The 26212-nt window shown below is 50.2% G+C and overlaps 1 protein-coding gene across 5 annotated transcripts in view; it reads left to right on the top strand.

Annotated features, from left to right (window-relative positions):
* Positions 1-282: 282 nt before the first annotated feature.
* The window catches only part of MRAS (muscle RAS oncogene homolog), a 58607-nt gene continuing 32677 nt past the window's right edge, over positions 283-26212 (top strand). Inside the window, exons 1-2 of one of the 5 annotated variants that reach the window (XM_033212529.1) lie at positions 283-960; positions 25840-26050. In XM_033212529.1, coding sequence (XP_033068420.1) covers positions 25858-26050 — 193 coding nt within the window. In that variant the 5' untranslated portion in view covers positions 283-960; positions 25840-25857. Of the gene's footprint in view, positions 961-1113; positions 1670-1853; positions 2022-25839; positions 26051-26212 lie in introns of those variants that run through there. The other 4 variants (XM_033212527.1, XM_033212530.1, XM_033212526.1 and 1 more) reach the window with 4 other exon arrangements.

The following is a 26212-nucleotide window of genomic DNA, read 5'->3' as shown; positions in this document are numbered from 1 at the left end:
ATAGAGATTGAAAGTAGATTAGTGGTTCCTGGCGGGGGCGGGGGGAAGGGGTGAATGAGGAATGACTGCTAATAGGTAGTTCTTTCATTCTTTCTGTGGCGGCAGGGGCGGGAGAGTGGGAAGTGGTGAAAATGTTCTGGAACTAGCTCATAGTGATGGTTGCAAAACTTTGTGAATATGCTAAACACCACTGAATTGTACACTTTTTCTTTCTTTCTTTCTTTTCTTTTCTTTTTTTTTTTTTTAAGACAGCGGCTCACTTTGTTGCCCAGGCTAGAGTGCAGTGGCGCAATCTCGGCTTACTACAACCTCTGCCTCCAGGGCTCACGTGATTCTCCTGCCTCAGCCTCCCGAGTAGCTGGGATTACAAGCACGTGCCGCCGTGTCGGGTTGATTTTTGTATTTTTAGTAGAGACGGGGTTTCACCATGTTGCCCAGGCTGGTCTTGAACTCCTGACCTCAGGCGATTCACCCGCCTCGACCTCCCAAAGTGTTAGGATTACAGGCGTGAGCCACCGCACCCGGCTTGAATTGTACACTTCAAAAGGTGGAATTTTATGGTGTTGAATTATATCTTTATTTTTTTAACGGGGGGAAAATGACGCCGCTGGAGAGGAGTTAGCGGAACTGAAACAATGAAATGGTGCGCGAGTGTCGCCTGTCCCCGTCGCATCCATCCCAACGAAGTTTGGGCCCTGGAACGGTGCACCAAGAAGGCCTCCGGGGAGAGACGCTGGGGCAGGGTAAGGAAGAAAGACGTCTCAGGAGTCGAAGGGAATGCGGCTAAGGTGGCGGCGGATGTTCGTCTAGGACCGGGGAGGCGTCCGTAGGCTCAGAAGTTGGCCTGGCCGGAGCGGAGATTTAAAGGTTGGAGCGCAGAGGCTCTTAAAGAGGCCGGGTCGAATTCCCATTTGGCGTCCACATTAAAGCCAGCTCCCGGGCGCGACGGATCCGACCCGGGTAAGTGCGCTGGGCCGCGGGAGAGGCGGCGGCGCCGACCCCAGCCCCTGGCGTTCTAGCGCGCCGTGCCGGGCCCAGGGGAATCGGCGCGGGTGGGCTGGACTTCGCGGGCGCGCGTCCTGGGGGCCTGGGTGCACGGGGGGGCGACAGGGTCGAGGCACCCTGCCCGGGCTCCCCAGTGGCGCGCCCGCCGCGGCGCTCTATTTTTAGTAGGCGCTGTGGCAATATAAGGAATGCGCGGCGCGCTAGGCGCTCGGGGCGCACGCTGGCGGCGCGGTCGCTTTAAGGAGGCGCCGGGGCGGGGACGGACCGGAGTGGCCGGCTGGCGGGGAGCCGTCAGTCCGGCGGCCTCGGGGCCCGGCGGGCGCGGCGCTGCCTCCTCACCGGCGCAAGCTAGGAGGGGGCGGCCTGAGTGCCGTAGCCGAGCCGGGGCTGGAGCTCGCGGTGAGTGGTCGGGAGGCCTTGGCGGGGAGGGGGCCCGGCCGCGCCGCCTCTCTCCCCGGCCGTCGCTTTGTTCCGGGGCGGGAGGTGTGGCCGCCCTCCGGTCTCGGCCGCGCTCTCCGCTCGCGGGGTGCGCCCTGGGACCGGCTGTGCGTGGCGTTTTGCCCCCATCGCGGGCTCCCGCGTAACGGTGTGCGTTCGGGAAATCGGCCACGACCAAGACCTCAGTGGGGAGGGCCTGCGCGCCGCTCAAAGAGACCCTTTCATGGTAATCACACTTGGGTTCCTTGGCTGCCTGGGCGAGAACCCGGTGGGTAGATGGGTGGCATGAAGGGACGGGGGAGTGGACGGGGGGCTCTTTATCTACCCGCTCCCCCTCGCCTTAAGATGGCGTTAAAGAGGGGAGGGATCCGCCAGGGAGTTGACAAATTCATCTGAATAATAAAACGCAGACTGCTTCATAAACAACCTTTCACTGCTCCCGGAGGTTTGGGGAGCTGGAGCTGTGGTCACAACTAGGGCCTGGGCTCATACATTGAACTGACCTGTCTGGGGCATCAGACACGGTGCCAGTCCTGCCCTGCGAGGAAGACAAGAGCACAAAGTGACAAGCCAGTGTGGTAAGTGCTGAGATCCGGTAAGCCCAGGGGTTGTGGGAGCCCCTGGGGGTCCCTACTCCAGAGTGGGAGGTGAGAGAAGGCCCCCTAGAGGAGATGATGTCTGACCGCAGCGTGGACACAGGACACCCAGTTAGACTCTGGCTGGAGCTGAGGTCTGTTCTGGCCTGGGGCAAAGCGGAGTCTGGAGGGGTGGACAAAGTCCGTCAAGGCCACTGGGGCCTTGATCATAGAGCTCTGCCATTGCCGCTACTCCCCAGTGGCCCCTTATGGTGTGGAACCTCCCTGGCCTTGCGCCTCCAGGACTCACTCTGTCCTGGGAGAGGGTGGCTGACACGGCTCGGAATCGTGACCTCCAGAGGTTTGTCTGGCAGCAGGAGTAAAATGGAGATAAGACTTTAAGAGCTCTGAAACTTCACTGTAATAACAGAAACCAACAGGGCTTACAAAGACCGGCACTTGAAGTGGATTTGCTCATCATTTGACAAGACACCTCCAGAAAGATTTTGTTTATTATAAAGGATGGGGAAACTGAGGTGAAAAAGAGCCAACAGCTTGCCCAAGATAATATCTTAAGTCCTTGCTTTTGGCCACGTGGCTGTCTGGGCTTGGGAAGGCTCTGGTGCAGCCTGTGTTAGAGTTTTGTAATATATTGTTTTATAATTATTCACTATAGACATTCATTGGTGGGTTGAAGTGTGAGGCAGTGAGCTGTGGGTATTAATAACTGACTCGTGTCAGAAGCTTAGCAGTGAACAAAGCACTTTCTCGGATACAGTTCTTAGAGCTTCTCCTGCTTCTTTTCCTGGGGAAGAAACTTGAGCTGCTAACATTTTGTAAACCTCCTAATTTCCTGTAAATCACATGTCCCTGCTGACTGGGGCTGAAAATGTTTCGGGCAATGGTTTTCACCCTTAGGTCTGTTCATACTGCCCAGCCGCCAGTTAGCTTCTCTGTGTAGTTTATGGTGTAATTTGTCCTTTTTCTGCTGGTGTGGGAGGCATGGGGCTTTCATGCTCTGGGGTTTTTGAGGTCTGCCAGCCTCTGGGGAGGGAGGTGTTGGGCAAGCCTCGTGCTCTGGTGGAAACTGACCCCCCCATATGTGACCTCGGCATTTCCTAAAGTTGGGGGGGGGTCGGTGGGTGGGGAGAGGGTGAGCGGTACTCAAGGCCCTCTGATGAGGCAAGTGATTGTCTCCAGGGCTGTCAGCTTCGCTCCTTATAAGACAGTTGCTAATTTACACCTCTCTTTTCACCTACATAAGACATTTTGTGACAGGTTTAACTTTTATGTTATTATTAGCTCTAGCCGCTGGTATTTCACCCTCAGTTCGTCTGAGCTACTTATAAAGTGACAAGTCCAGCCAGGGCAACATGGTGAAACTCTGTCTCTACAAAAATTAGCTGGGCGTGGGGGCATGCGCCTATAATCTTAACTACTCGGGAGGCTGAGGCAGGAGGATTGCTTAAGCCCAGAAGGCAGAGGTTGCAGTGAGCCATGATCATGCCACTGCACTCCAGCCTGGATGACAGAGCAAGACTCTATCTCAAACAAAGAAAAAAAAAAAAAAGTGACAAGTCAGTTACCCTTGGGGTCGGTTTGGTTCGTGAGCTCTAGTGATTACCTGGAACAAGGAATGACTATTGGCCTCTGATAAATTAGGCTCCTGGGATGACTGCTCCTATCCTCAGTCGGAATCACATGTTGACCAGCCTCCTGGATCTAGTGAGTTCTCAGGGAAATGTGGCTTCCATAATATGTTTCACATCTGATTTAATCATTGCAATCTGTTCTGCCAATGAAATGCCCCCAGAGTGTGTCTCCCTGAAAGCAATTGAAAAACATAGCTGCTCATGAACATTGTGTAGTTTATACAAGCATACTCATGTGAACTGAATGGGAATGCATTTTTGTGCAATGCTGGAATTTTCTCAAGTGTCCAGAGGATGTGCATTGAGTTCCAGAGGCTCCGTACCTGCCAGGCCCTGGGCAGACATAGAAGGTACCGTCACCTTTATCTGGAGATGGGAAAAAGAAAGGAGCTGGAGGAGTTCCCTGAGACCTGGGACACCTGGCATGTACCTATTTTCTAGGGACTGAGCAGAGAATTCAAGCTTTAAGAGGAATTTTGTTGCTGGACTCTGAGTCCCTGCCAGCCCTGATAAGTCTTAGATCGTGCCTCTGAGCCCTGTAGTACTGAATCAATGGGGATGCTTTTGGCAACAAGTAACAAAACCCAAATAACAGTGAGATTAAGCAGAGCTCAGATCTCCCAAAGATGCTCTCTGCTCTTGTAAGGTCTCTGTACACAGGAATGGGATATCAGTGCCATTTCCAGCAATTCCTGCATGGGACAGGTAGCCACCAAGACTGAGGGTCTGGAGTTCAGAGTAATAGGTTTTGTCTTCTTGAGTCATAGTCTCTTTAATATGCTGATGAGAAGCCCAGGGAACGTTGATGTACAAAGTTGGACATATAATTCAGGGGATTCATGGATCTCTGAAAACCATCCCTGGATCCCAGCTTAGCTGTCTCTGGTCTAAAGGCACATGACTTCTCTAATGTTCATGGCAGACCTATTCTATAAGCCCATTGTGCAGCCAAGCCAGCATGCCACTGCAGTGCAGGCTGAGAGGGCAGAGATGGGGGCCAAGAGTACAAACAGAGTGGGACAATTCTCATTGCCTAGCCTGTGAGTTGAAGTCTGTGCAGTCAGTCGGTGGGTCTGACCAAGAGGGCAGTGCTGGTGCGGTCTCGTACTTCAGCAGGGTTGATGAGGTTCAGGCTGAGGTGGAGACCACGTTGCAGTCACCACACATTCAGTGGTGCACCATCTGTTGTTCTCTAGGTAGCATTCCCGCTACCTGTGTGATGCAGTTGGTTCTACCTATTCCCAGAGACTCCACCGTGGCCCTCCTTGTCCTGGCTCCACCACTGAGCCCCTAGAGCCATTTAGCTGGCTAGCATGATCTAAGACAGCTTTCTGCAGGCATTCCTCTTGTAGGAGTCATGAAGCAGCAATGTGTATTTTGCTTCTTTTTCTTGTTGTTATATTAAAAAATATTTGTTATATTCTATCCCAATTCATATTATTTGATTTTTTGGCTATATATTACATATAAAAATGTATTTTTTGTATTTTGCTTCTTAATGTCCCTATCATTGTCCTTCATATTCTTGGTACCTTCACTAGGTGGGGCCCGCTGCATGACAATGTGGGTCATCACCGGTTGCTGAGGTGACTTTCTGAGTCTCAGAGGAGTATAGCCCTGGCATCAGGCTACCTTGATGGATAAAACAATATGATTTACATATGGGTTGTATTGCTAGTAACATTTTGGAGAGCACCAAGAATGAATTTGGCTGTGCAGCTTGTAATGGCCAAACAAAGGAGGGTGGGTGGAGGGTTGGGAGCTCTGGTTCTGGCCTCTGTGACCATCTGTAGGGCCATGTTTGGGTCCTGTGCTGCCTGGGCCCAGGCTCCATCTGTGACTTCTCTGCCCAGCCCTCAGTGTTGTCATAGGGATTAGATAAAATATACACATGAAAATACGCTTAGGAGGCCAGAAAGGGCCGGAAGAATGAAGAGCATTACCAGGATTCAAGCAACCTTCAGAGGACAGAATCCTAGACCCAGAAGGAGCCCCCTGAGTGTATTAAGTCAAGTCACACCCCCCCCCCCCCGTAGAGCACATTTCTCATAGTGGCGAGGAAGATGATCTATCATTTTGATAGTTATATACTGGTTTATTTCAATGTATTATGCAAATACAGGCATCACAACAAACGGTTTTTTTTTTTTTAATGGATATTTTGTTCAGATTAAGGCTAAAGAAGTATTTTAAGTAAAAAAAATGATAAAAAATTTTAAAGTATGGTGGTTTTCAGATTAGGCTAGTTATAGTGCAATAGTAGACAAATGTGGCCCAAATGGGAAAGTGAGCCCTTGAGGAAAGGCTGAGAAACTTTCAACAAGGGGAGTCCTTCCCTCCTTGACAGCCCATTAGGGGTGTGTCTTTGACTTCACCTGGACCCTTCTAGAGACACAATGTTTGCTACCCTTTGAGTCAGTCCACTGCTTTTGGGGATTCTCTCATTCTTGGGAAGTTCTTTCCCTTCTTCCTTAACCTGTCCCACATGAACTTTTGATAGTCCTGCTTTTCTCCAGCATGAGCAGCTTTACTTCCTTCAACTCTCTTCAAATGTCATGGTTTAAAATCAGCCCCTCTGTATGTCTGTCCTTTCTTCCCTCCATCCTTCCAGCCACCCACCCACCCGCCCAGCCATCCATTAATTGATCCATCTCTCCATCCATCTTTCATTCAGCAAAGACTTGTGGGCTGGACCCTGTACTATATACTTTATATTCGCTATCTCTAAGCCTCACAACGATTTTGTTAGATGCAGTTAACCTTTTATAGATGTGGAAGCCGAGGCTCAAGGAGGTTAAGTAGGTCACCTGCAGTCATAACCTGAGAGAAGCAGAGTCAGGAAGGAATCTGACCGTGGTCTGTCTCTTCCTGAAGTGCACGCTCCTTCTGTTAGACCGTGCTTTTCCCAGCACTGGATGACCAAAAATGTCATGATCCCTTCTCTCCTGGTGCTTAGGGGACCTATCCCATGGAGATGTGGCTCTACATAATCAGTGCGGTGGGTAAAGGCCTCAGAGGAGCGGGGATGGAGCAGCCTGTGCACAAAGATGTGGTGAGGCAGCAGAGGTGCAGAGGACGCTGGCTGGCAAGAGAGGCAGTGGGTACCTAGCTGGCAGGAGTCTTCCCTGGCTGATATTAATCTTACAGTCACAAATGAACCCCTAAATCATTTGTGTACTTTATTTTTTTAATTTTGAAAAAGGAAAATGTAAAGGATAGTATAACAAATACCATGTACCCGTTACCCAAAACGAACAGATGTGACCATTTTGTCTGTACTTGATCCTTTTCACAGTAGGGCTGGACTTAAAGCCAGACCGCTCATTCTTTGCCCTGGCTGGTTTGGGCCCATCCTCAGCCTGCAATGGGCTTTTGGGAGCCTTGCTCTTGAGTTTTCCTGTATTGGTTCTCTCTGGGGGCTTCATGTCCTCAGTTGATGCCAGTGGGCCTCCCTGGAAGTTGTTGACTGAAGAGCCTTTTGCTGCTTCTGACCACACTGGGGAGAAGCCACTCTGGGGACAGTGTGTGTTTTTTTGGCTGTGACCTTTTTCAGAGAAGTTCATCTACCCTCACAAACACTTGCCTTGACCATTGTGGGTTTAAACAGGCTGCAGAGCATGGTTTAGTCATAGCTGCCTAAAATGAACCGTAATATTAATGGTAGGTTTGTATATTTGGAAGATAGAGAAAACATAATTCTCTTTTTATAATTATATGACAATGATAACAAAATGCTTTTTGTTGTTATTGTTAGCAGTGAGGTCTCACTCCGTTGCTTAGGTTGGAGTGTGGTGGAGCAATCATAGCTTATCACAGCCTCAAACTCCTGGGCTCAAGCCATCCTCCTGTCTCAGCCTCCTGAGTAGCTGAGACTATAGGTATGTGCCACCATGCCCATCTAATTTTTTAAAATTGTGTTTGTAGAGATGGGATCTCCCTTTGTTGTTCAGGCTCATCTTGAACTCCTGGCCTCAAGCATTTCTCCCACCTCAACCTCCCAAAGTGCTGGATTATAGGCATGAGCCCCCACACCTGGACACAAAATACATTTTATATTCTAAAGTATAGGATTACTTTAAGAGAAGGAAACTAAATTATGATAGCTTACTTTCTAATCCATAACTTCACGGTTTTCCCTTCCTGCAGCTTTCACAGAAAAAAATAGGTACCTGGTACTGGATCCTTCTCTCTGCCAAGCAGGAGCAAGGCGGCAGAGCCAGCCCTGCAGCTGCAGATAGAAGCTCTCCATGACGACAGGACGCAGCTTCTCACCCAACTGTTTGCAGCCTTCTCCTTTCCACCCACCGATTGACTCCTGAGCTGAAGCCTGATGTTATCCTGTTTGCATGTAGTTTGCCATGAGTTAGAACAGTGAGTAAAGCACTGCTTTTTAAAGCTGTGCAGAAAGATTCAAAAACTTTTGGAAAGGCTTCCTTATCCAGGGCAGATTCTTGTCAGTTCCTATTGGAGACCAAGATTTTGTCTGGTTTCATAACAGAAAGTGGGGACCCGTAGGGGACTCCAAGTCCTCTTCATTAAGTGCTGAGAATGTCTGGAAACATTTTCCTTCCCTGAGTTGCCCTTAAGGAATAACACCACCAGGCTGGATGCAGTGGCTCACACCTGTAATTCCAACACTTTGGGAGATTGAGGCAGGAGGATCACTTGTGGTCAGGAGTTCGAGACCAACCTGGCCAACATGGTGAAACCCCATCTCTACTAAAAATATAAAACTTAGCTGGGCGTGGTGGTGGGCATCTGAAGTCTGAGCTACTCCAGAGGCCGAGGCAGGAGGATTGCTTGAACCCGGGAGGCGGAGGTTGCAGTGAGCCGAGATCGCACCACTGTGCTTCAGCCTGGCGACACAGAGACTCTGTCTCAAAAAATAAAAATAGAATAGCACCACCAGATCCTTTTCCCTCATTCTAATGGAGATGCTGCAAAACCCAGCAAAGGCTGGGTGCTGAGAGACCTCAGAAGGCCCTGCTTTACTGGGGCTTATCTTGCAGTAGAAGCCGTACCAGTGAAGGCAGTTGAACATATTCTACAACCACTGCCTATGTGATTATACGGAAATCCACATATGTGTTATACTTACAGGCATACCTTTTTAAAGACAAGTTTGGGTTTAAAAAGAAACTACTTGGCGTACTATATATTAGGCTGGCCCTAGTATACCAAGTACACAGATTAAATGTAAAAGTATTTGTGGGCATGTGGATCTGTGGGGAGATCTCTGGAGTGTAGTGGATTCAGGAGACTCCCCTACCCCTTTAGGAGCTGACCATTTATGGGGGGTGTTGGTGACAGATTCTTGCCCCTCAAAAGCGTTATGTATTCATTTCAAAAGCAAAATTAATTTTAGTTCAGTTTAGCTTTTTTTCCCTAATCCTTTAGAATTTCAACATGCCTTCTTGAAAATTCTCCCTTTTTAGATAACCCACAAATTCATCTCTTTATATTTTCACTCCATTGGAAATGGAGGCTCGAGGAGGAGACAGGCAAAGCCGTCTTTCTTGGCCAACACCACCCTCACCAGTCTATCATGGTCTTCTTTCAATGTCTGCTTTATTATAACCAGAGATGATGGAAGGAGGGTGGGATCACTGTCCCAAAGCCTTGGGGGCATATATTTTTAAAAACTTCTATGAGCTATGCCTCCTTAGTCTTCCCTCCCCACCCACATTCCTCAGGTTGAGGTTCCTGGGGCAGAGCTGGAAGGCCTAGTCTGTCTCACGCTCCCGCTGAGGAAGTCCAGCCCAGGAGAGGCCAGGTGCCCTGGCACTCCCCAGCAATTAAGGCCAGCTGGCACCACAGCCTTCCCATCCACCCCCACTCACTGACCCCATCCCACCCCCCCGCAGTGGACAGCTGCCTGATCCACTAATCTGGGGCTGGGTGGGTGTTTCCTGCATGTTTGAGATTTTAGGAGGAAATCAAAATAAAGAAACAAAGCCTTTGTTTTATTTCTGGACTCCCAACTGGGGATGGCTGGAGGGATGGAAAGCGGGGAGCAGGAGGAGCAGGTCACTTGGCACTTCAACAACATAACCATTCTACTAGGGCATTTAACAAGGACTTTTTCTATTTAGGGTTGGGGTGGGTAAATAGGAAAGATGGCAGGACTGGGAGAGCCCCTTTGTGTGGAAGGAGAAAGTGGGGCCGCCCTTGCACCAGGCGGGGCCCCTGGCAGTGCCTAGTGTTCAGGCAGGGAGGGGTCTGAGGCCACCCAGCTGGGCTGCAGAATTGGCAGCCTGGGGACTCAGGGACTTTCAGTCCTCCCTTCCTGAAGGAACCCTCTGCTCCAATTTCTGCCCCACTACTTGTCTGTGTGACTCTCCGCCTCTGTAATGGGAGGATGTCGCGGCCACACTCTGGCCTTTCTTCTCTAGTCCAGTCATACTGGGTCGGGCTCTCACCTGACTTGTGGAAATGGAGAGCTGCATCCCCCAGTATTTCTTAATTCTTCCAAAGGATTTTCTCCTCATAGAAATTCTCTGAGGGTATCATTTATTGTCTTTAAAAATTGCCCAAGTATTGATGAAAACCCTCCTAATTTGCAGTATTTCTGAAGGTTTCAGGGTATGGGCCATGCCCACTGGCCGCCTGGCCTGCACTCCTCTTTGCCCCATGTCCATACAGTAAGGTTGGCTTCTTCATCTGCTAAGTCACTATTATTGTATATAACAGGCATTCACCAAGGGCTTTTAAGAAAGGGGGTTTTCTGCAGCCCAGATCAGGGCAGAAGTTAAAAATGAATGTCAGACATCCTTCCCTTCTTTGTCACACCATTGGAGAATGTCTCTGTGGCTGTCTCCTCAAACCTAGTTTTCTGCTATTTTCTAGGGACCAACTTTCCTGGACACTTTCCCCCAGACCTTCTGAAAACTCCAAATTTTCATTACTTTTGATTGCAGAACAAATATTACAATCTGTCTTAGTCTAGACTGTGGGCTGCCCTTGTCAGATGTGAAGGGGCCTGGGCCTGGTAGCTCACACCTGTAATCCCAACACTTTGGGAGGCTGAGGTGGGTGGATCACTTGAGGTCAGGAGTTTAAAACCAGCCTGGCCAACATGGTGAAACCCCGTCTGTACTAAAAAAATACGAAAATTAGCCAGGCGTGGTGGCATGCGTCTGTAGTACCAGCTACTTGGAAGGCTGAGGCAGGAGAGTCGCTTGAATCCAGGAGGCAGAGGCTGCACTGATTCAAGATCACGCCACTGCACTCCAGCCTGGGCAACAGGACAAGACTCTGTCTCAAAAAAAAAAAAAAAACAGGCCAGGCGCGGTGGCTCACACCTGTAATCCCAGCACTTTGGGAGGCCAAGGCGGGTGGATCACGAGGTCAGGAGATCAAGATCATCTTGGCCAACATGATGAAACCCCATCTCTACTAAAAATACAGAAAATTAGCTGGGCGTGGTGGCGGGCACCTGTAGTCCCAGCTACTCGGGAGGCTGAGACAGGAGAATGGCGTGAACCCAGGAGGCAGAGCTTTCAGTGAGCCGAGATCGCACCACTGCACTCCAGCCTGGGTGACAGAGTGAGACTCTGTCTCAAAAAAATAAAATAAAATAAAATAAAATAAAAAATAAAGTGGCCTTTAGATAACTCGTCTAAGAAAGAATTAGACACTCTAGACCTCTACCTTTGCCTACAGTAAGAACCAGCAGAAACGCTGGGATTATTAAGCTATCATTATTACTAGCCAGATCAAGTCAGTCCTCTCCTAACTTGATCAGGGCAAAGCCAGGTGTTAATTTTTTCCCTTTCCTGTTAGAACATTTTGTAACATAAGGACTGGAGATGATATAGATTAACAGTATTTATTGAGTACTTTCTCTGTGCCAGATATGTGCTGGGCACTGGAGATATAGTGAAGAGAACAGAGGGTGGGCCCTGCCCACGTGGAGGCGATGGTCTAGTGGGGAAGATGCATTACATGTTTGCATCTTGTAAACAACTAACTAAGCAGTTAAGTGCCAGCATACAAGATGCTGTCAAGGCAGACAGCTGGGTGCTTTGGGAGACCCTGATAGTAATCTCATATAGTCTGGGGTGCAGTGGGGGTCAGGGAAGTGTATGTAAGGTGCTTAGCATGTGGTCAGGGCTTAATAAATGGTCATTATAATGACCATCCCTGGTCCCAGCCTGGTTCCACCTCCAGCTGGTGGCTGCTACCACCCACCAACAATAGTTTTGCACAGAGAAGTTTTTCATTAGGCCACGGTTATACAGCTAGCAGAGGGGCTTTGATTCATGACTTTTTATAAAAGTGCTATATGTAGAAAGCAGAGGGGTGGGAAGCTTCCCTCAACCCCCCAGCCAATACCGACCTTTGGACAGGCCTTGCCCCGCAGGAATGGAGCAGCAGGCTGGATACTGAGGAGAAAAAATGCAGCAGTCATTTAGGGCTTGGGGAGGGAGATGTGAGAAGTAGCCTTCTGCTAAGTGGGCTTAAAACCCTGGGATTGGAAGCGTCCCTGAGAAGCCATCACACCCACCTCCAGCCTGGTCCACCACTCCAAAGCTAGGTGGCCAGTCCTCCTTCCTCCGCGTCTGCTTCACAGACCTTTGCAGAGGAAAATCCCACACTCATTGCCATGCCTGCCTCGTTTTCAGGAAGTTTCCCTTTTATTTGGCTTCAGTCCGTTTCTCTGCAGTCTGGTTACTCATTAAAAATGGAAATTGAATCGCCTCTCCCCACCTCAAGGAAGAACCTAGACCCTATGTCTTTCTCATTTTTGGTCAAGCATAAACATTTTCACATTCTTTGTTAATGGTGTCTAACATCTTAAATATAAATAATGAAAACAAAACAAAGCAGCAGCCTTTTTTGAGTGTGCCTTTTTGGCCTCCACCTCTCTGGGCTCTGGCACACTCCTGGGGTGGGCTGTGTGCCTGTCCCTGAAGAATGCCAGGCTGGCCCATCTCCTGCAGTCCAAGTAACCCCTGCGGCTGCTCTCTTCAGTGAGATCATTTCCTTCGATCTCACACCTCCTTGCACCAAAGCCAGGCCAAGCCAAGGCAGTGCGAAGAGTTGTCTGCCTTGGAACGGCCGTACCACTCAGATGTGTGTGTGCTCAAGAAGGATGGGTACAGAGTGTTGATTTATTTGGGTTATACAATGTGTAAAACTTTTTCATTGGTGGCCAGTATTTAAAATAATAAAATAGCCAGAAATCTAAGTTTTTGCATAGACTCAGATTGCTGGCTATTTAAAAATTTAGACTACGTGGCAAGCTCATTGCCGATATTATGTTGCAGCAGTCAGCTGGTGCGGGGTGTCAGTAATCTGTTTGCGCAGGCCCCACTGCTCTCTGTTGCCTGTACCTACCCCCTTCTATCACTTATTGACACAGCCTCTGCCGGCACGTGACTTTGGGATGTCCATTTGGTTCTTGATTCCCTCTTGCTGCTACTGCAGGGCAAAGCAGTTGAGATGGGGGATCAGTCAGGAAGCATCCGTCTCTCAGGCAGGGGACTGTAAGATGCAGAGGGATGCCTGGCCCTGCAATCCGGACCTTCCCTTCCCTCTCTTTCGCCACCCTGCCCTTCTCCTGGGATTACCAGAGGGCACTGGCAGAACACCGTGATTCCATGAGATGAGCAGCTCTGGGCTGGAACAGCTAAGGAGTTAAGGAACAAACTTAGATGTGCTCTGGGGGCTGGGTGTGGCATCCCCAGCTCAGAAGGCAGGGCCAGTCAGGGGACCACACCCTGGGTGCTGGTGAGGGCTCAGTGCTTTGGGAATTTGGACAGCAAGGAAGGACCCCTCATCAGCACTCCTGCTGGGCTGGTGCCCACGGGTGTCCAGTGGGACTCCTCACATGATATGTCCTTCACGAGGCCTGCCACTGCAGTCCTCTAGGTCTTGTGTGGCCTATGGCATAGTGCCCACATCACCTCTGCCCTGCTGTCTACCCAAGCCAGACTCCCAGCCAGCTGCCAGTATCACTCCTGCATTTGGAAATGCAGACAGCAGACATGTTGGAGTGTCTCTGAGCAGAAAGCTGTGCCAGGGCTCTGGGGTGCCCAGAGAAAAAGAAGACAAGGCCTGGCCCTCTGTCCACTGTCCCACTGTAGCAGAGGAATGTGACCGTGAAGTAACACCCAGCTCCTAGATTTGAGGGCAGATGAGGAGGGGCATGCCGAGCTTTGTGGTCAGAGAGATGGCCTTGGAGAAACCACAGAGCCTCTCTGACCTTCACAGTTCATGAAGGGGCTAAACAGTGCCTCTTGGTGAAGTGTCTTGAGTCATCACATGGAATAATGGTGGCTGAGCACTTGTGCTGCCACCTGCCACGGGGCTGGCATTCCATAGATGGAGGCGAGGTGGCTCAGTGGAAGGAGACCTTAGGGGATAGAAGAGGGCCCTAGAGAAAGGAATGGCTTCTGGGGGATGGGACCTGACACTTGGGTACCATCCCTGTCCTTGAGGACACCAGACCAGGAATCAGCAGAGCAGAGGCTGAGCAAGGGGAAGGGGGCACTTGGGCAGCTCAAGAAAGGCCTAGAATGTTGTGGTCAGTGGGGAGAGCTTCAGGCACCACGGGTGGCATTCCAGGAGACTCTGTGCTCGGGTTTGTTGGGGAGTGATAATGCTGGAGTGGTGAGTGGGACAACGCTGGTAGTTGGGGCTCAGGCTGGTGGCAGACATGGGCACAGCGGTGGGCAGCCTTGCTAGGCCTTGGCCTGGCATGTGGGTAAAGGGCTGTTCGCATTGCCAGGGGAGAAAGAGGAACAGAGTTTGGGGCAGAGAGGTGGGCAAAGGGGCCCACCCTTGGGCAGGTGAGGGAGGTGCTGGCTGAATCCAGTTTGTGCAGGGTTGAGCCTGAGCAGCGGAGCAGAGCAGTGAGGAGGTGCGGGGTTCTGTGAGCAGAGGGCAAAGCGGAGTCAGAGTGGGGGCTGGGAGGACAGCAGCCTGCCAGGCTCTGGGGAGGCCGAGGGCCCTCAGTCTGGGGAACCCCAGAGTGTGCAGAGGCTGGCCTTCCCTGGTTGGATGACCACCAGTGTGACGTTCCCAATTGCACTCAGATTCCTATGGAAGGCTGCAGAAGTCCTCCTCTGTCACTGTGGATGAGACTGCCCTGGCGCTAGGAAAATATTAATAGACCCCCTGGGACTGAGAACAAGGATTGAAAAATGAAACTACTTCCTACTCTCTTTCCTCAGCTGCCACTCCAAGAAGTTGTGAGCTTGATGCAGCTCTGCCCTCACAGAACCCATGCCCTGCCCCTCACACCTGGACTGAGTTCTTTCCCGTCCTCCCTGTTGTTGGTTGCTAGGCAGGGGGCACTGTGGGGGACTAGGGTAGGACCCCAGAGGCCAGGTGGCCAAGTAGCAGGCATTCCTGTGAGCCAGGGATGCTAGCAGGGAATACTGTTCTGAAGGTTCTGTGACCTCTTAGACACTGAGGCCCTTACCAACTCCTTGTTCTGAAAGCCACTTAGACCCACCAGGCTCAGTGGACAAGCCTGGAGGTGAGTGGGACAGTGTTTTCATTTTGCACCTTGCCAGGCCTAGGTGCCAAATCCCAGATTCTCTTTTCACTAGCCTGTGCCCTTGGTAGAATGCCTCTCTCCCCTTGGTAAAATGGGGATAATAACCCTCCCCCGCAGCTTTCTGCCTCAAGCCTTTGTGGCTGAACCTGGGTTACCTGTTCCTCCCTTACCCTATTCTCATCCCCTTTCCCATCCCCTTCCCCTCCTCTGAGATTCTGGAGCACTTCGAGTTTGTCCTGTGTAATTCATCCACCCTCTCCTGGGCTTTTTCTGCTGGTGAACCTCAGTGTAGTCATCAAAAAGAGTTGCAGGGGCCCTGTTTGGTTAGGCAGCCATCCAGCAAGCCTACATTGTACTTCTGTGTGGACTTGGGGCTAGGGCAGGGTCCGGGGGCCTCCAGCACATGTGAGGCCCATCATGCCCAGTGCCCTCCCCTGCCTAGCCCTGCAGCCTTGGGCACTTGTTTCTTCATCATGCAGTGCTTATTAAGCAGCCACTGTGTGCCAGGCACTGTGCGTGGTATAGGGATGCAAAAATGAAGATCCCGTTTCCAGGGAGCCAACAGTAACCCCCTCCCCTGCCACTCTTACCCCCCATACCCATTACCCCTGCCATGCACACATATACACTCCACATTCCAGTCATATCATGTTGCCTGCAGTACTGAGCGTCTCCTTGGCTTTTCATGCCGCCATGCATTATACTTTTGTCACTTCTATTCTTTACCTGGGACACACTTGTCCTTACTTGTTCTTTTTTTTTTGAGACAGAGCCTTGCTCTGTTGCCCAGGCTAGAGTGCAGTGGCGTGATCTCGGCCCACTGCAACTTCCACCTCCCCGGTTCAAGCGATTCTCCCGCCTCCCTGGTTCAAGCGATTCTCCTGCCTCAGCCTCTTGAGTAGCCACCATGCCTGGCTAATTTTTGTATTTTTATTAGAGACGGGGTTTCATCATCTTGGCCAGGCTGGTCTCGAACACCTGACCTCATGATTCACCCGCCTCGGCCTTCCAAAGTGCTGGGATTACAGGCGTTAGCCACCGTGCCTGGCTGTCCTTACTGTTCACCTGGCTAATATCTACTTGGTCTTTAAGATCCCATTCTGTGTCACTTCTACCAGGAAGCCTTCCGCAGCACCCCCAGGCTGGGTAAGATGCCTCCCACTCCTATGCTCCTGCGTTACCTACCCAGTGTACCATAATCCTCTGCCTGCCTCCCCTACAAAATACACACTGTGTGCCCCATGGTCTGGGGCTGGGCTCAGGCTCATTTATTTTGGTATCTCCAGTTCCCAGGACCAAGCACACAGGAGGTGCTCTGGGAGCATTGACTGGATGTGTGTGATCCCACGGAGCCTGAGCAAGTGTGTGTCTTGAGAGGAGGGTGGCCCACTGGCTCCTCTCCCAGTTTACTCCTGTTCATTCTTCTCTGGCTCAGGTTACACCGTGACCTTTCTCATGTCATGTGACCTGTTAGAGGATATACCCCCCCCCCCAAACTACAGGGTACCCAGAGAGGGTGGCTTGGTTTTGTGATGGAGAGCTCGTCTGGATTTCAAAACCAGAGGGAGAAACTTTGTTTCATGCTGAACTTGCTGGCAGTTTGATATCTTCCACATTCTCTTTGCTGAACAAGCAACTCCTGAATACTGGAGAAATGCAAAAGAAGGCATCTGAGGAGCTTACCTTTCATCCACTGTTCATTCAGCAAGCCTTTGAGGGCTTGCTCTCCTGGGACATTGCTGTAGTGATTCAGTGGCCGGCTGAGACATGCCTGCTGCCCTCCTAGGCAGAGTCGGGGAGCTGAGCCCCACACACAGATCAGCCTGCTAGCCTTCCGAGGAGGGCGCAGTAGGAGGCTGAGCTGTGTTGAACTGTCACCTGTGGAACCTGCCAGTTTGCAGGGTGCTCAAGGAACTCAAGAAAGGCTTTGGAGAAGCAGGAGGAGGGACTTGGGATGGATTTCAAAGAAGGATATTGATGATGGTAACAACTTGATGTCTGTTGAACAGTCACTATGTGCCAGATACTGGGTCAAGCAAATAAATTCAGCTTTTCACAGCCACCATGAGGCAGATGCTGCCACTGTCCCTACTTTTACAGAAAAGAAAACCAAGGTATAGAAAGTAACTTGCCTAGGGTTGCAGGCTGTCTGCATAGCTCAAGCTCCTTGGCAAGGAGTTCTAATTGAGGGGCCAGTCCTGAGCCGGGCAGGGAACAGCTCAAGTGTAGGACCACAGGGAGATGGGCTGAGGCTGGGGCAGGGACCCATATAGGGGATAGGGTCCCAAACAGAGGTGCTAGAAAATAAGGCTTTCACAGCAGCTTGGTGCCCCCAGCTTCCTCGCTGGTCCTCAGGGCGGAGGTCCTCAGGGCTGAGGGCTACCTGCTGGTACCAGATCTATGCCCTGCTCAGCAGGGTGTCCCAGCCTGGATCTAGGGTGCTGGGGTGGGAAGTGTGTATTTTTGATAACTAGTATTTGCCCTGGTTGCCTCTGAAGCTCTGACCTGCCCAGCTGTTTCACCCACATGGGCAATGGTCTGACCTTGGGGGTGTCTCCTACTCTGACACCACCTCCCAGCTCACTCCTGACCTCTTTCCAGCACTCCTGGATCAGCTGCCTCTGCCCTGGCCTGACTGCACGCACATACTCACCAGCCCCTAGCCAGCAGAGGATGCCTAGCACCACAGGCTGACAGTGGCTCTGGAACTGTGTGGTTTCAGATCCCTACACTGCCTCTTTCTAGCTTGGTGACCTTCAAAACGTTATTTTACTACTCTTTGTGTCTCAGTTTCTTCAACTGTGAAATGCGGATAATGGGAATCTGTACCCCGTAGGGTTGTTGTGAGAATTAAAATCTTCCAACAGCATCTGACACATTCATTGTTTACCTTAAATGTTCCTATTGCTTTTAACATGATGACTGTTGTAATTATAATTGTCGTGGCAGGTGGTTTCTGCACACCTCCTGAGGCTCATAGTGCTGGGTCGCAGATGGCTACGCCCCAAGTCCTGTTTGGGAGGTGCCCGTCCGTATACTGGTGGGAAGGACCCAGGTATTGACAGTTGCCATGTGGAACTGTGGAAGCATGTGGTACTTAGCGGTCATGAGTAAGCCCAACAACAGTGTCCCTCCCTGACTTACTTCAACCTTGGCCTTTGCTTGGATCTCTGGACTTCTGTCTGATCATTTCTGCTCTGCTGACAGCAGTCCAGGTATGATCCTGGCAGAGGAGATTAGAAGAAAAGCAGGGATTGGTAGATTAACAGAAGACTTGGGTAATAGACATCTCCAGAGATCACCAGGCAGGCTACCCCTAAAGGTTCTGAGCCCTTCCCATGGAAAAGGATGGCCACTAAGTGGGGTGTTTTGGAGGGAACCAGAAGGGTATTAGGTTAGATCTGGGGCAGCAAACAGATTTTCTCTGTGGAGCAGTCAGTGTGTTCTGCTGCCAGGAGTACTGTGTTGACAAGGAAGGGGACCGTGAGCCATCAGTGTTGTCTGCCATGGCTCTGGGAATGGGAAGGAGCAGCACCCATGCCACCTACTTGCCATCGAGACTTGCTGTTTATGGCATGAAATCACATACATGGTTGGGTGGGTGGTTAGGGCTTAATCATGGAGTGAGCTAAAAAGCACTGGTGGCTTTTTAGAGGAGTTGAGAGGCCCAATGACAGTGCCATACTTGGCTTAGCAAAGGTGTGAAACAAGGGGCTGGAGCAAAGTCTCAGGGAGTGGAGAGTGAAGCCTTAAGGGGTGCCAAGTGGCCCAGACCCCTGTGGGGTCACGTGCCATTTACGCACAGCCTGCAGGTCAGCGCTCTGGTGAAGCTGCCCATTTCTGGGAATTGTGCAGAAGGGAAGGGCAGCTCCTGGAATGCAGAGCCATTTCCTCCACATGGGTTGGGTCACTCCCCACAGCGTGTCCTCATCCCCCTGGGTTGGGCACACCCAGACATCATAGAGATGAGATTAGCTTCCCAGGTCTAATTCAGCTCAATGTGAATGAAAGTCCATTCACTTTCCTAAGAGCCCCATTAATAATGGATGTGTCCTTCTCTCTAACCTGATTTACCTAAAATACTTGCAGTTCAATTGATGGGGTTAGGGGGACTCTTTGAAATAATTAGTATAGAAATACAGAAGCAAAAAACAGTAAATACCAAACCTTCAATAAAGTTGCCAGCATTTTTGGGAGAGCCTCTGGATTGGCCCTGGCCTAGCCTCTGAGAATCTGTGGTCCCAAGGTCAGGGCCAAGGGAAGCAGCAACAGTGATGAAGAGTGCCCTGTAGGACAGTGAATCATGGAGACACTACCCTGAGAAAAGAAAAGCCATGTGATGCAGCAAATTGAATTGGCAAAAGAATTGGAGGCAGTGTGGCATGACCGCTCTAACATGACCTTTGGTGTCTAACCAGTCCACAGCAGTTGTCCACTAAGGGTGGGCATTGTTGCTGCTATGCAGCTCCTTCTGGGCACCATTTTCCCTGGCCAGCACATAGGACACTGCTTTGGAAGTGATGCTGGGTGGGGTGGGGTGGGGTGCATGGAGAGGCCAGGGGGCCTGTGGACCCCTTGGCAGCATCTGTAGCTGAAGCCATCCATTTAACATGTGCTGCTCACTTAGAACAATGGGTGCAGTGGTTTTAGGCTATTGTTTTGGGCAACAAGCTCCATAGAAGCCCTAGAACCTGGAAACCTGAGGAGAAGAGGCAAATTTCATGAGGGATAAGAACCACCGAGCCCTGCCATTTTGCCATTTTGTGGGGGCTGCGGGGGCCTGCTGCTGTCTTGGACATTTCTATCTGTCACCACATCAGGTCCTCCCAAAGCCCTATGCAGTGTGGATGTCCTTCCCTAGGGCTGTGGATGGGGCAAGGAAATGGTTTAAATCACTGAAGCCTACCAGGTTGAAGGGAAAGCAGGGGCCCAACTACTTTATCGATGAAAATATGCCCTTGCTGAGGGACCCTCCAAGATTTTCTCACTGGGGCCTTACACCTTCCTGGGGACCCTGTTCTCATGTCTTATAGATGGGGAAACTGGGCACCAGGAAGTTAAGAAACTTGCCCCAGGTCACACAGGGAGTCTGTATTGTATGCCGCAGTAGAACTCCGGCTGCCTGGCTGTGGAGTTGAGGCTGTCCCTGACCTCCCAAGCTGTCCCACTGAGAACTGTTGGGCTGTTACACAAGACTATTCCTGGGAGGTCTTAGACACACCCATGCTAGCTTTGAAGATTGCTGAGTGAAAAGGTTATACTGGGGTGATCAGTCCACCCAGCCACCCACTTCCTAGGGGTATGAGCCAGCCCCTTTCAGAAGGATGGGTGTGACCCCCTGCTTCTTAGCACGAGGGAGGCCTGTGTGGGTAGAAGACCGCACTGGGGAAGTGATGAGGGCAGTGTGAGTAGAGACTGAGCTTCCCATGTGTTAGGCTCTGCCTGGCCCCGTGAGGGGCGAAGGAATGAGAAGATGTGGCTCTTGTCCTTGTGGAGCTTACAATCTGTCTGACGAGGTAAATCTGGCATTCCGGGAAACGACTTCAAACCATGCAAGAAGGTTCTACCCATGGGGAAAGAAAGGGAGCAAGAGGCAGACAACAGCCAAGAGAGCTTATTTTTCCATTTACAGATGCCTGAGGTTTTTGTACACACGTTATTAAAATTATTGAGGAAGCGATATTGCCTTTTAGGCAGAAGTTTCCAGTATGAACAACGGTTTGGGTTGCCATGAAGCCTGTGGCCTGGGCGGGGCCCTGGGAGCAGTGGTTGCCATGGGAACCAGCTCAGCCACCCCCACAGCCAAGTGGCTGCTATTCCCAAAGTTGGTTTCTGCGTGGATGGGGCTGCCTGGAACCTTGGAGCCATTTCCCATGGAAACAATGCTCTAAATGGTGGGTGATGTACCCACACAGGCCTATTTTGTCTGGCTGTTAACAGAGCAGAGATGGTGGTGAGGCTTCTCATGCTGAGAGGAGGCTGGGAATGAGTGTATATGTGTATGTGTGTGTGTGTGTATGTGTGAGTGTGTATATGTGTGTATGTGTGAGTCTGTATATGTGTGTGTGTCCTCTCTCTTCTTGGGAACAAAGTAAACAAGGTGACAAAAGGAGCATTTGGGCATCTTCTTAGAGCTTAGCATATCTCATACATTTTATTTCATGCTTAGAGCAATCCTGCAAAGTATGAGTCTCCAGCTAACCCACTTTACTAATAAGATACTGAGGCAATGGAAGGTAATTTGCCCAAGGTCACTCAACTGGTCAGTAGGAGAGTATTCAGCACCGAAAATAGTGGGGAAATTTTAAGGAGAACCCCAAGTCTACCTTATACCACCTTCCCACCTCAGAGGGGCACACCCATCATCCCCTAAAGTGAAGACCCAACATCCTAGAATGAGCTCTGAGGTGCTTTTTAGTTGAGAAGGCTGGAAAGGAGAGGTGTTGTGAATGTAAGCAGTTTGCTCCTTAACCACCAACCAACCAACGTTTCATTCTGTGGCGACTTTCATCATAGCCTGTGAGTGGTTTTTAAAAAATCTTTCTCTGTACCGCATGAGACCAGCTGGTTTTGTAGGAGTGTGGTTCATGGTTCTTGGCATCTTGACCTCCCCATCTGCAAAGACACCATTTGATCAGTGTTTTCTGAGGGGCTGGAGAAACAGGCCTATCAAAAGGAGATAGCACCTTTAGGAACTGGGGGGTTCTCTGGACTCATTCTCCAGCTTTGGAAACCCATTCTTTGTTCCTGGCTCACACTTGATTCCAGAGGGCCCTGTCTGTGCCACTAGTCTGATCTCTTAGTAGGAGAGAGACAGTCCCAAGCCCTGGCTGAGAGAGTTGTCCCTTAGCTTTCTCCGTGGGGAAGCCAGCTCTGTGGTACGTAGGTTGTCTGACCATTGTTCAGAAATGCGCGTTGAACCTCTAGTTCGTTCAGTAAGTGTCTGCCCTGTGCCAGTGCTATGCCAGGCTCTGGGATACAGAGAAGTACAAGATGCTGTCCCTGCCCTTTTGTGCACAGTAAACACATAGAAAATTCTAGGTATCATTGTGGCGTCTGTGGCAGGAACTTCAGGGCTCAAAGCACAGGTGGAGGCAGCGCCTAGTGCTGGCCCATGAGGAAGTATGTGCTCTCCTGGGGGTCTCAGGTGTGCGCAGAGGCTGCAGCGTGACCACAGGACACATTGGGAGACCACAGAGCTGGTTGGGGGTGAGAGTAGAGTGTGAGGGGCTGCGGCACGTGTGTGGCTGGAGAGGTCAGCAGTGGCAGCCAGTGATAGGCATTGACTGTCCTGTGAGGGGGCCTGGACTTTCCTCCTCAGCGTTGAGGGGCACAGAAAGGGTTTTCACAGGGGAGCCAGTCTGATGTTTGTGTGAAATGAGTAGTCTAGCCCTGTTCCATTGCGTCCAAATTAGAAGGGAACCCTGGCTTGGCTTCCTGTGGTCTCTCAGGGTTCAACCTCTGAGAGCAGGGTGCTGTCAAAAGGAGGGGCCCCCCACTGGCCATTTCCTGCCCACTGCCTTGGCAAGCAGAGGGCATTTTTTAAGGAGTCCCCAGGTGATTCGGCTGTAGGTGGTCTGAGTGCCGACTCAAAGCTTCATTCATGTCCTCCAGCATATTTACTAGTGTATTTCTTATCTTGTTTTCTTTTGAGAAGAAAATAAAGATGAACAGTTTTCCTTTTCATTACCTTCCCACCCACTTAGTATTTTTTAGTTATGTCGCTGCCAGCAGAGAATGGAAGCTTTAAAAACAGCCAAACACCGACTGGGCGCAGTGGCTCACGCCTGTAATCCCAGCACTTTGCAGGCTGAGGCAGGTGGATCACAAGGTCAGGAGAGCAAAACCATCTTGGCCAACATGGTGAAACCCATCTCAACTGAAAATATAAGAAAATTTAGGCTTGGTGGTGGGCACCTGTACTCCCAGCTACTCAGGAGGCTGAGGCAGGAGAATCTCTTGAACTCGGGAGGCGGAGGCTGCGGTGAGCTGGGATTGCGCCACTGCACTCCAGCCTGGGTGACAGTGAGACTGTCTCAGAAAGACCAAAAACCAGCCAAACACCAGCAAACACCTTTCACCCACAGCCCAGCGCCATTGCCCAGGACAGGGCAGCAGTTGCTGAGGGACAGTAAGGAGTGAACCCCATGCTCAGGGCAAAGGAGAGAGGCCACTGGGCCACCGCTTCCTCCCCATTTCTGTCACCCTGCAACTCCCCTCCGCCGTCTCTCCTTGGCCTGCCTTTACCGTTGTGGATTTGGCCATGGAAGAGCTCAGTTAAGTGAAGCCTCAGCCTGTCTCATGTTGTAGGAAGATGCTGGAACCAGATCCCAGGGTCACAGCCGGTGCCTGGTCCTATCCTGCCCCAAAAGAGCTGAGATCCCCACTCGAATGAGAGGAAATCAAACATTTTCAGGTGGCTGGAACATTTTATTTTCCTGGGAGCATTTTAATAGTGTTAAACTTTTCTAGTACACAAATATAATGCATGCTTGTTGTAGAAAACTGAAACATTAAGAAAATGAAAATGCCCTGAAATGTGCCTCAGAGACAACCAACTGCTAAACCTCTTAATGCCTGAATCCACACCTCACACCTGACTGTGCAGATTCATAGTGGGCCTCTTCGTGGAAGGTGGATCAGGTGTACTTTACTAGCTGTTTGCAGCCTGGCTTTTTTCATATATAACAATGCACTTTTTCTAGGTTACTGAATATCTTCCTTTTAAATGACTGCATAGTACTCCATTATATGAATAAACTTTTTCTTTAACTTTTCCCCCCAACATTAAGTTATTTCTATTTTCCCCCATTCTTAACATCTTTCTTCACTTCTCTGATTATCTCCTTAGAAGAAATTCTCACATGGGGTAGAGCTGCAGGAGAGGGTATGAATATATTTATGCAAGTGTATTTTCAGTACAGCCTAGGCAGATTTGCACTTTCACTGCAGTGTAGCAAAGCTTGTACTTCCCTGACACTTTGGGGAAGTCCTAAATGTCAACATCAGGCTTCAGTAACTACAAAGCATTCTGCAGTGACTCTCGCCTGTAGCCCCATGCAAATCAGTGTGGCCACATAACCCACATTTGTATTTAGTCCCCTTTCTGTCAAAATCTGGAACTAAAGACTATCTTAGAGCTGGAAATAATTATAAAAGTAATCTAATCCAGGCCTTTAAATTCATAGATAAGGAAACTATGGCTCAGAGAGGTCAGTGGCTTTCCCAAGTGGTGGCGGAGCACACAGGGCACCCAGTTCTTTGTCCTCCGGGCCACGCTGCCACCCTCCTGTCTGTGAGACCATCAGTTTCCTGGTCACACATACACCGTGCTGTTTTCCCTCCCAGCTTGCACAGGGATTCTTTCTTTTCTTCTACACAGCAGTAGGATCAAGCTTTCCCCCCCTCAATTCAAGGTCAATTTTTGTGCTACCGAGGAATGCCCCACCAGGAGGTGGTATTGCGTCTTCCTGGCAGGGTCCACAGTTAGTTAGCAGTTTAGGTTCCTGGCTACAACCCCAAATTGTTCTTTAGGGGATCCCCCTATCTGCACCCGTGTTTAACATTTGGTGCTGTCAGCCTCCTCCTGGAAACTCTCGGCTTCCATCATGACCACAGATCCTGGTTTCCTTCCTTTCTTTTTGAGTCCCTCTAGGAGGCTCCCTCCTGCCTCTCCTCCTTATCACTTTGCGACACTATTTACAAAGGTCACTCTTCACTTCTGTTAAGGCCCGATTATTCTTTAGAGTCCTGCTCCCACTTCCAGCTGCCTCCTGGTCACCTTAGCTCAGGGTTCTCAGCCTCAGCACTATTGACATTTTAGGATGGCTAATTCTTCATTGGAGGGGACTGCCCTGTGCATTGTATGATCCCTGGCCTCTGCTGAACAGATACCAGTGGTACCCACTCCATTTTGACAACAACAAAAAATATCTCTAGACGTTGCAGATATGCCCGGGAAGCAAAGTTCCCCTGATTGAGAACCACTGCCTTAGCTGGCCTCAATAGCATGAAAACAAAACTTCGACCTGCTCCTACCTACCTCCTCCCCAAATAAAATGAGGTTGAACAGAAGCCGTAAGATTCCAGCATGACTTTGTGTATAACACAGGGCAAGAAGCAGAGAGAAAGGAGCCAGAATCTAGAATTCTGAAGCTTTGAAGGAACCTCAGAATCCCAGAACTCAGGTGTGCTAAGCTATCATGGCCCCCTTTCTAAGCTTAGACACAACTTCAAATCCTTCTCAGCATAGCAGTCCAGTTAATAAGAGGGGATGTGAAAGACGAACCTCCATGCCAGTCCTGCTCAGACCACTGCCCTCATGTTAACCTGTACAAGTAGAGTTTAGTGGCCAAAAAGCCTCTTTGACATGGCTTTTGGCTGTACTTGCTAAACAAGACCAGTGGTACTGTGTCCTCAACGCTGGGCCTGGCACATAATTGGTGTTGAATAAATGATGGTTGAATAAATCACTTTAACAGTGACTGTCTCTGGGTAGTGAGACCAGGTGTAATGCTTTTATTTTCTTTTGCATTTCTTCATTTTCAAACCTCTTTATAATTGAGAGTATTTATTACTTTATAAAGGAGGAAGACACATGAATATCTTCCCCTAAGTTAAAAAGCCCTCTGTCTCATTCCACACGTCTTGCTTCCTTCCGCAGGTCTGACCTTCGAGAAACATGGCAACCAGCGCCGTCCCCAGTGACAACCTCCCCACATACAAGCTGGTGGTGGTGGGGGATGGGGGCGTGGGCAAAAGTGCCCTCACCATCCAGTTTTTCCAAAAGATCTTTGTGCCTGACTATGACCCCACCATTGAAGACTCCTACCTGAAACATACAGAGATTGACAATCAGTGGGCCATCTTGGACGGTGAGACCTGGGTGGCAGCCCTGCATTGGGTGGGATAGTAGATGGGGAGGATCAGGGACATTTGACAGGTTTCAGTGGGGCAAGGTGGTTTCCTTAATGTTGCTGTTACGGAATGGTTGGTATAAAGCCGTGTGTCATTTTCAGGGTGAATTCTGAACAGGG

Source organism: Trachypithecus francoisi, unplaced genomic scaffold (genome assembly GCF_009764315.1).
Source record: "Trachypithecus francoisi isolate TF-2019V2 unplaced genomic scaffold, Tfra_2.0 Lachesis_group0, whole genome shotgun sequence".
Classification (NCBI taxonomy): Eukaryota; Metazoa; Chordata; class Mammalia; order Primates; family Cercopithecidae; genus Trachypithecus; species Trachypithecus francoisi.
This window is presented reverse-complemented; position numbering and strand designations above follow the sequence as displayed.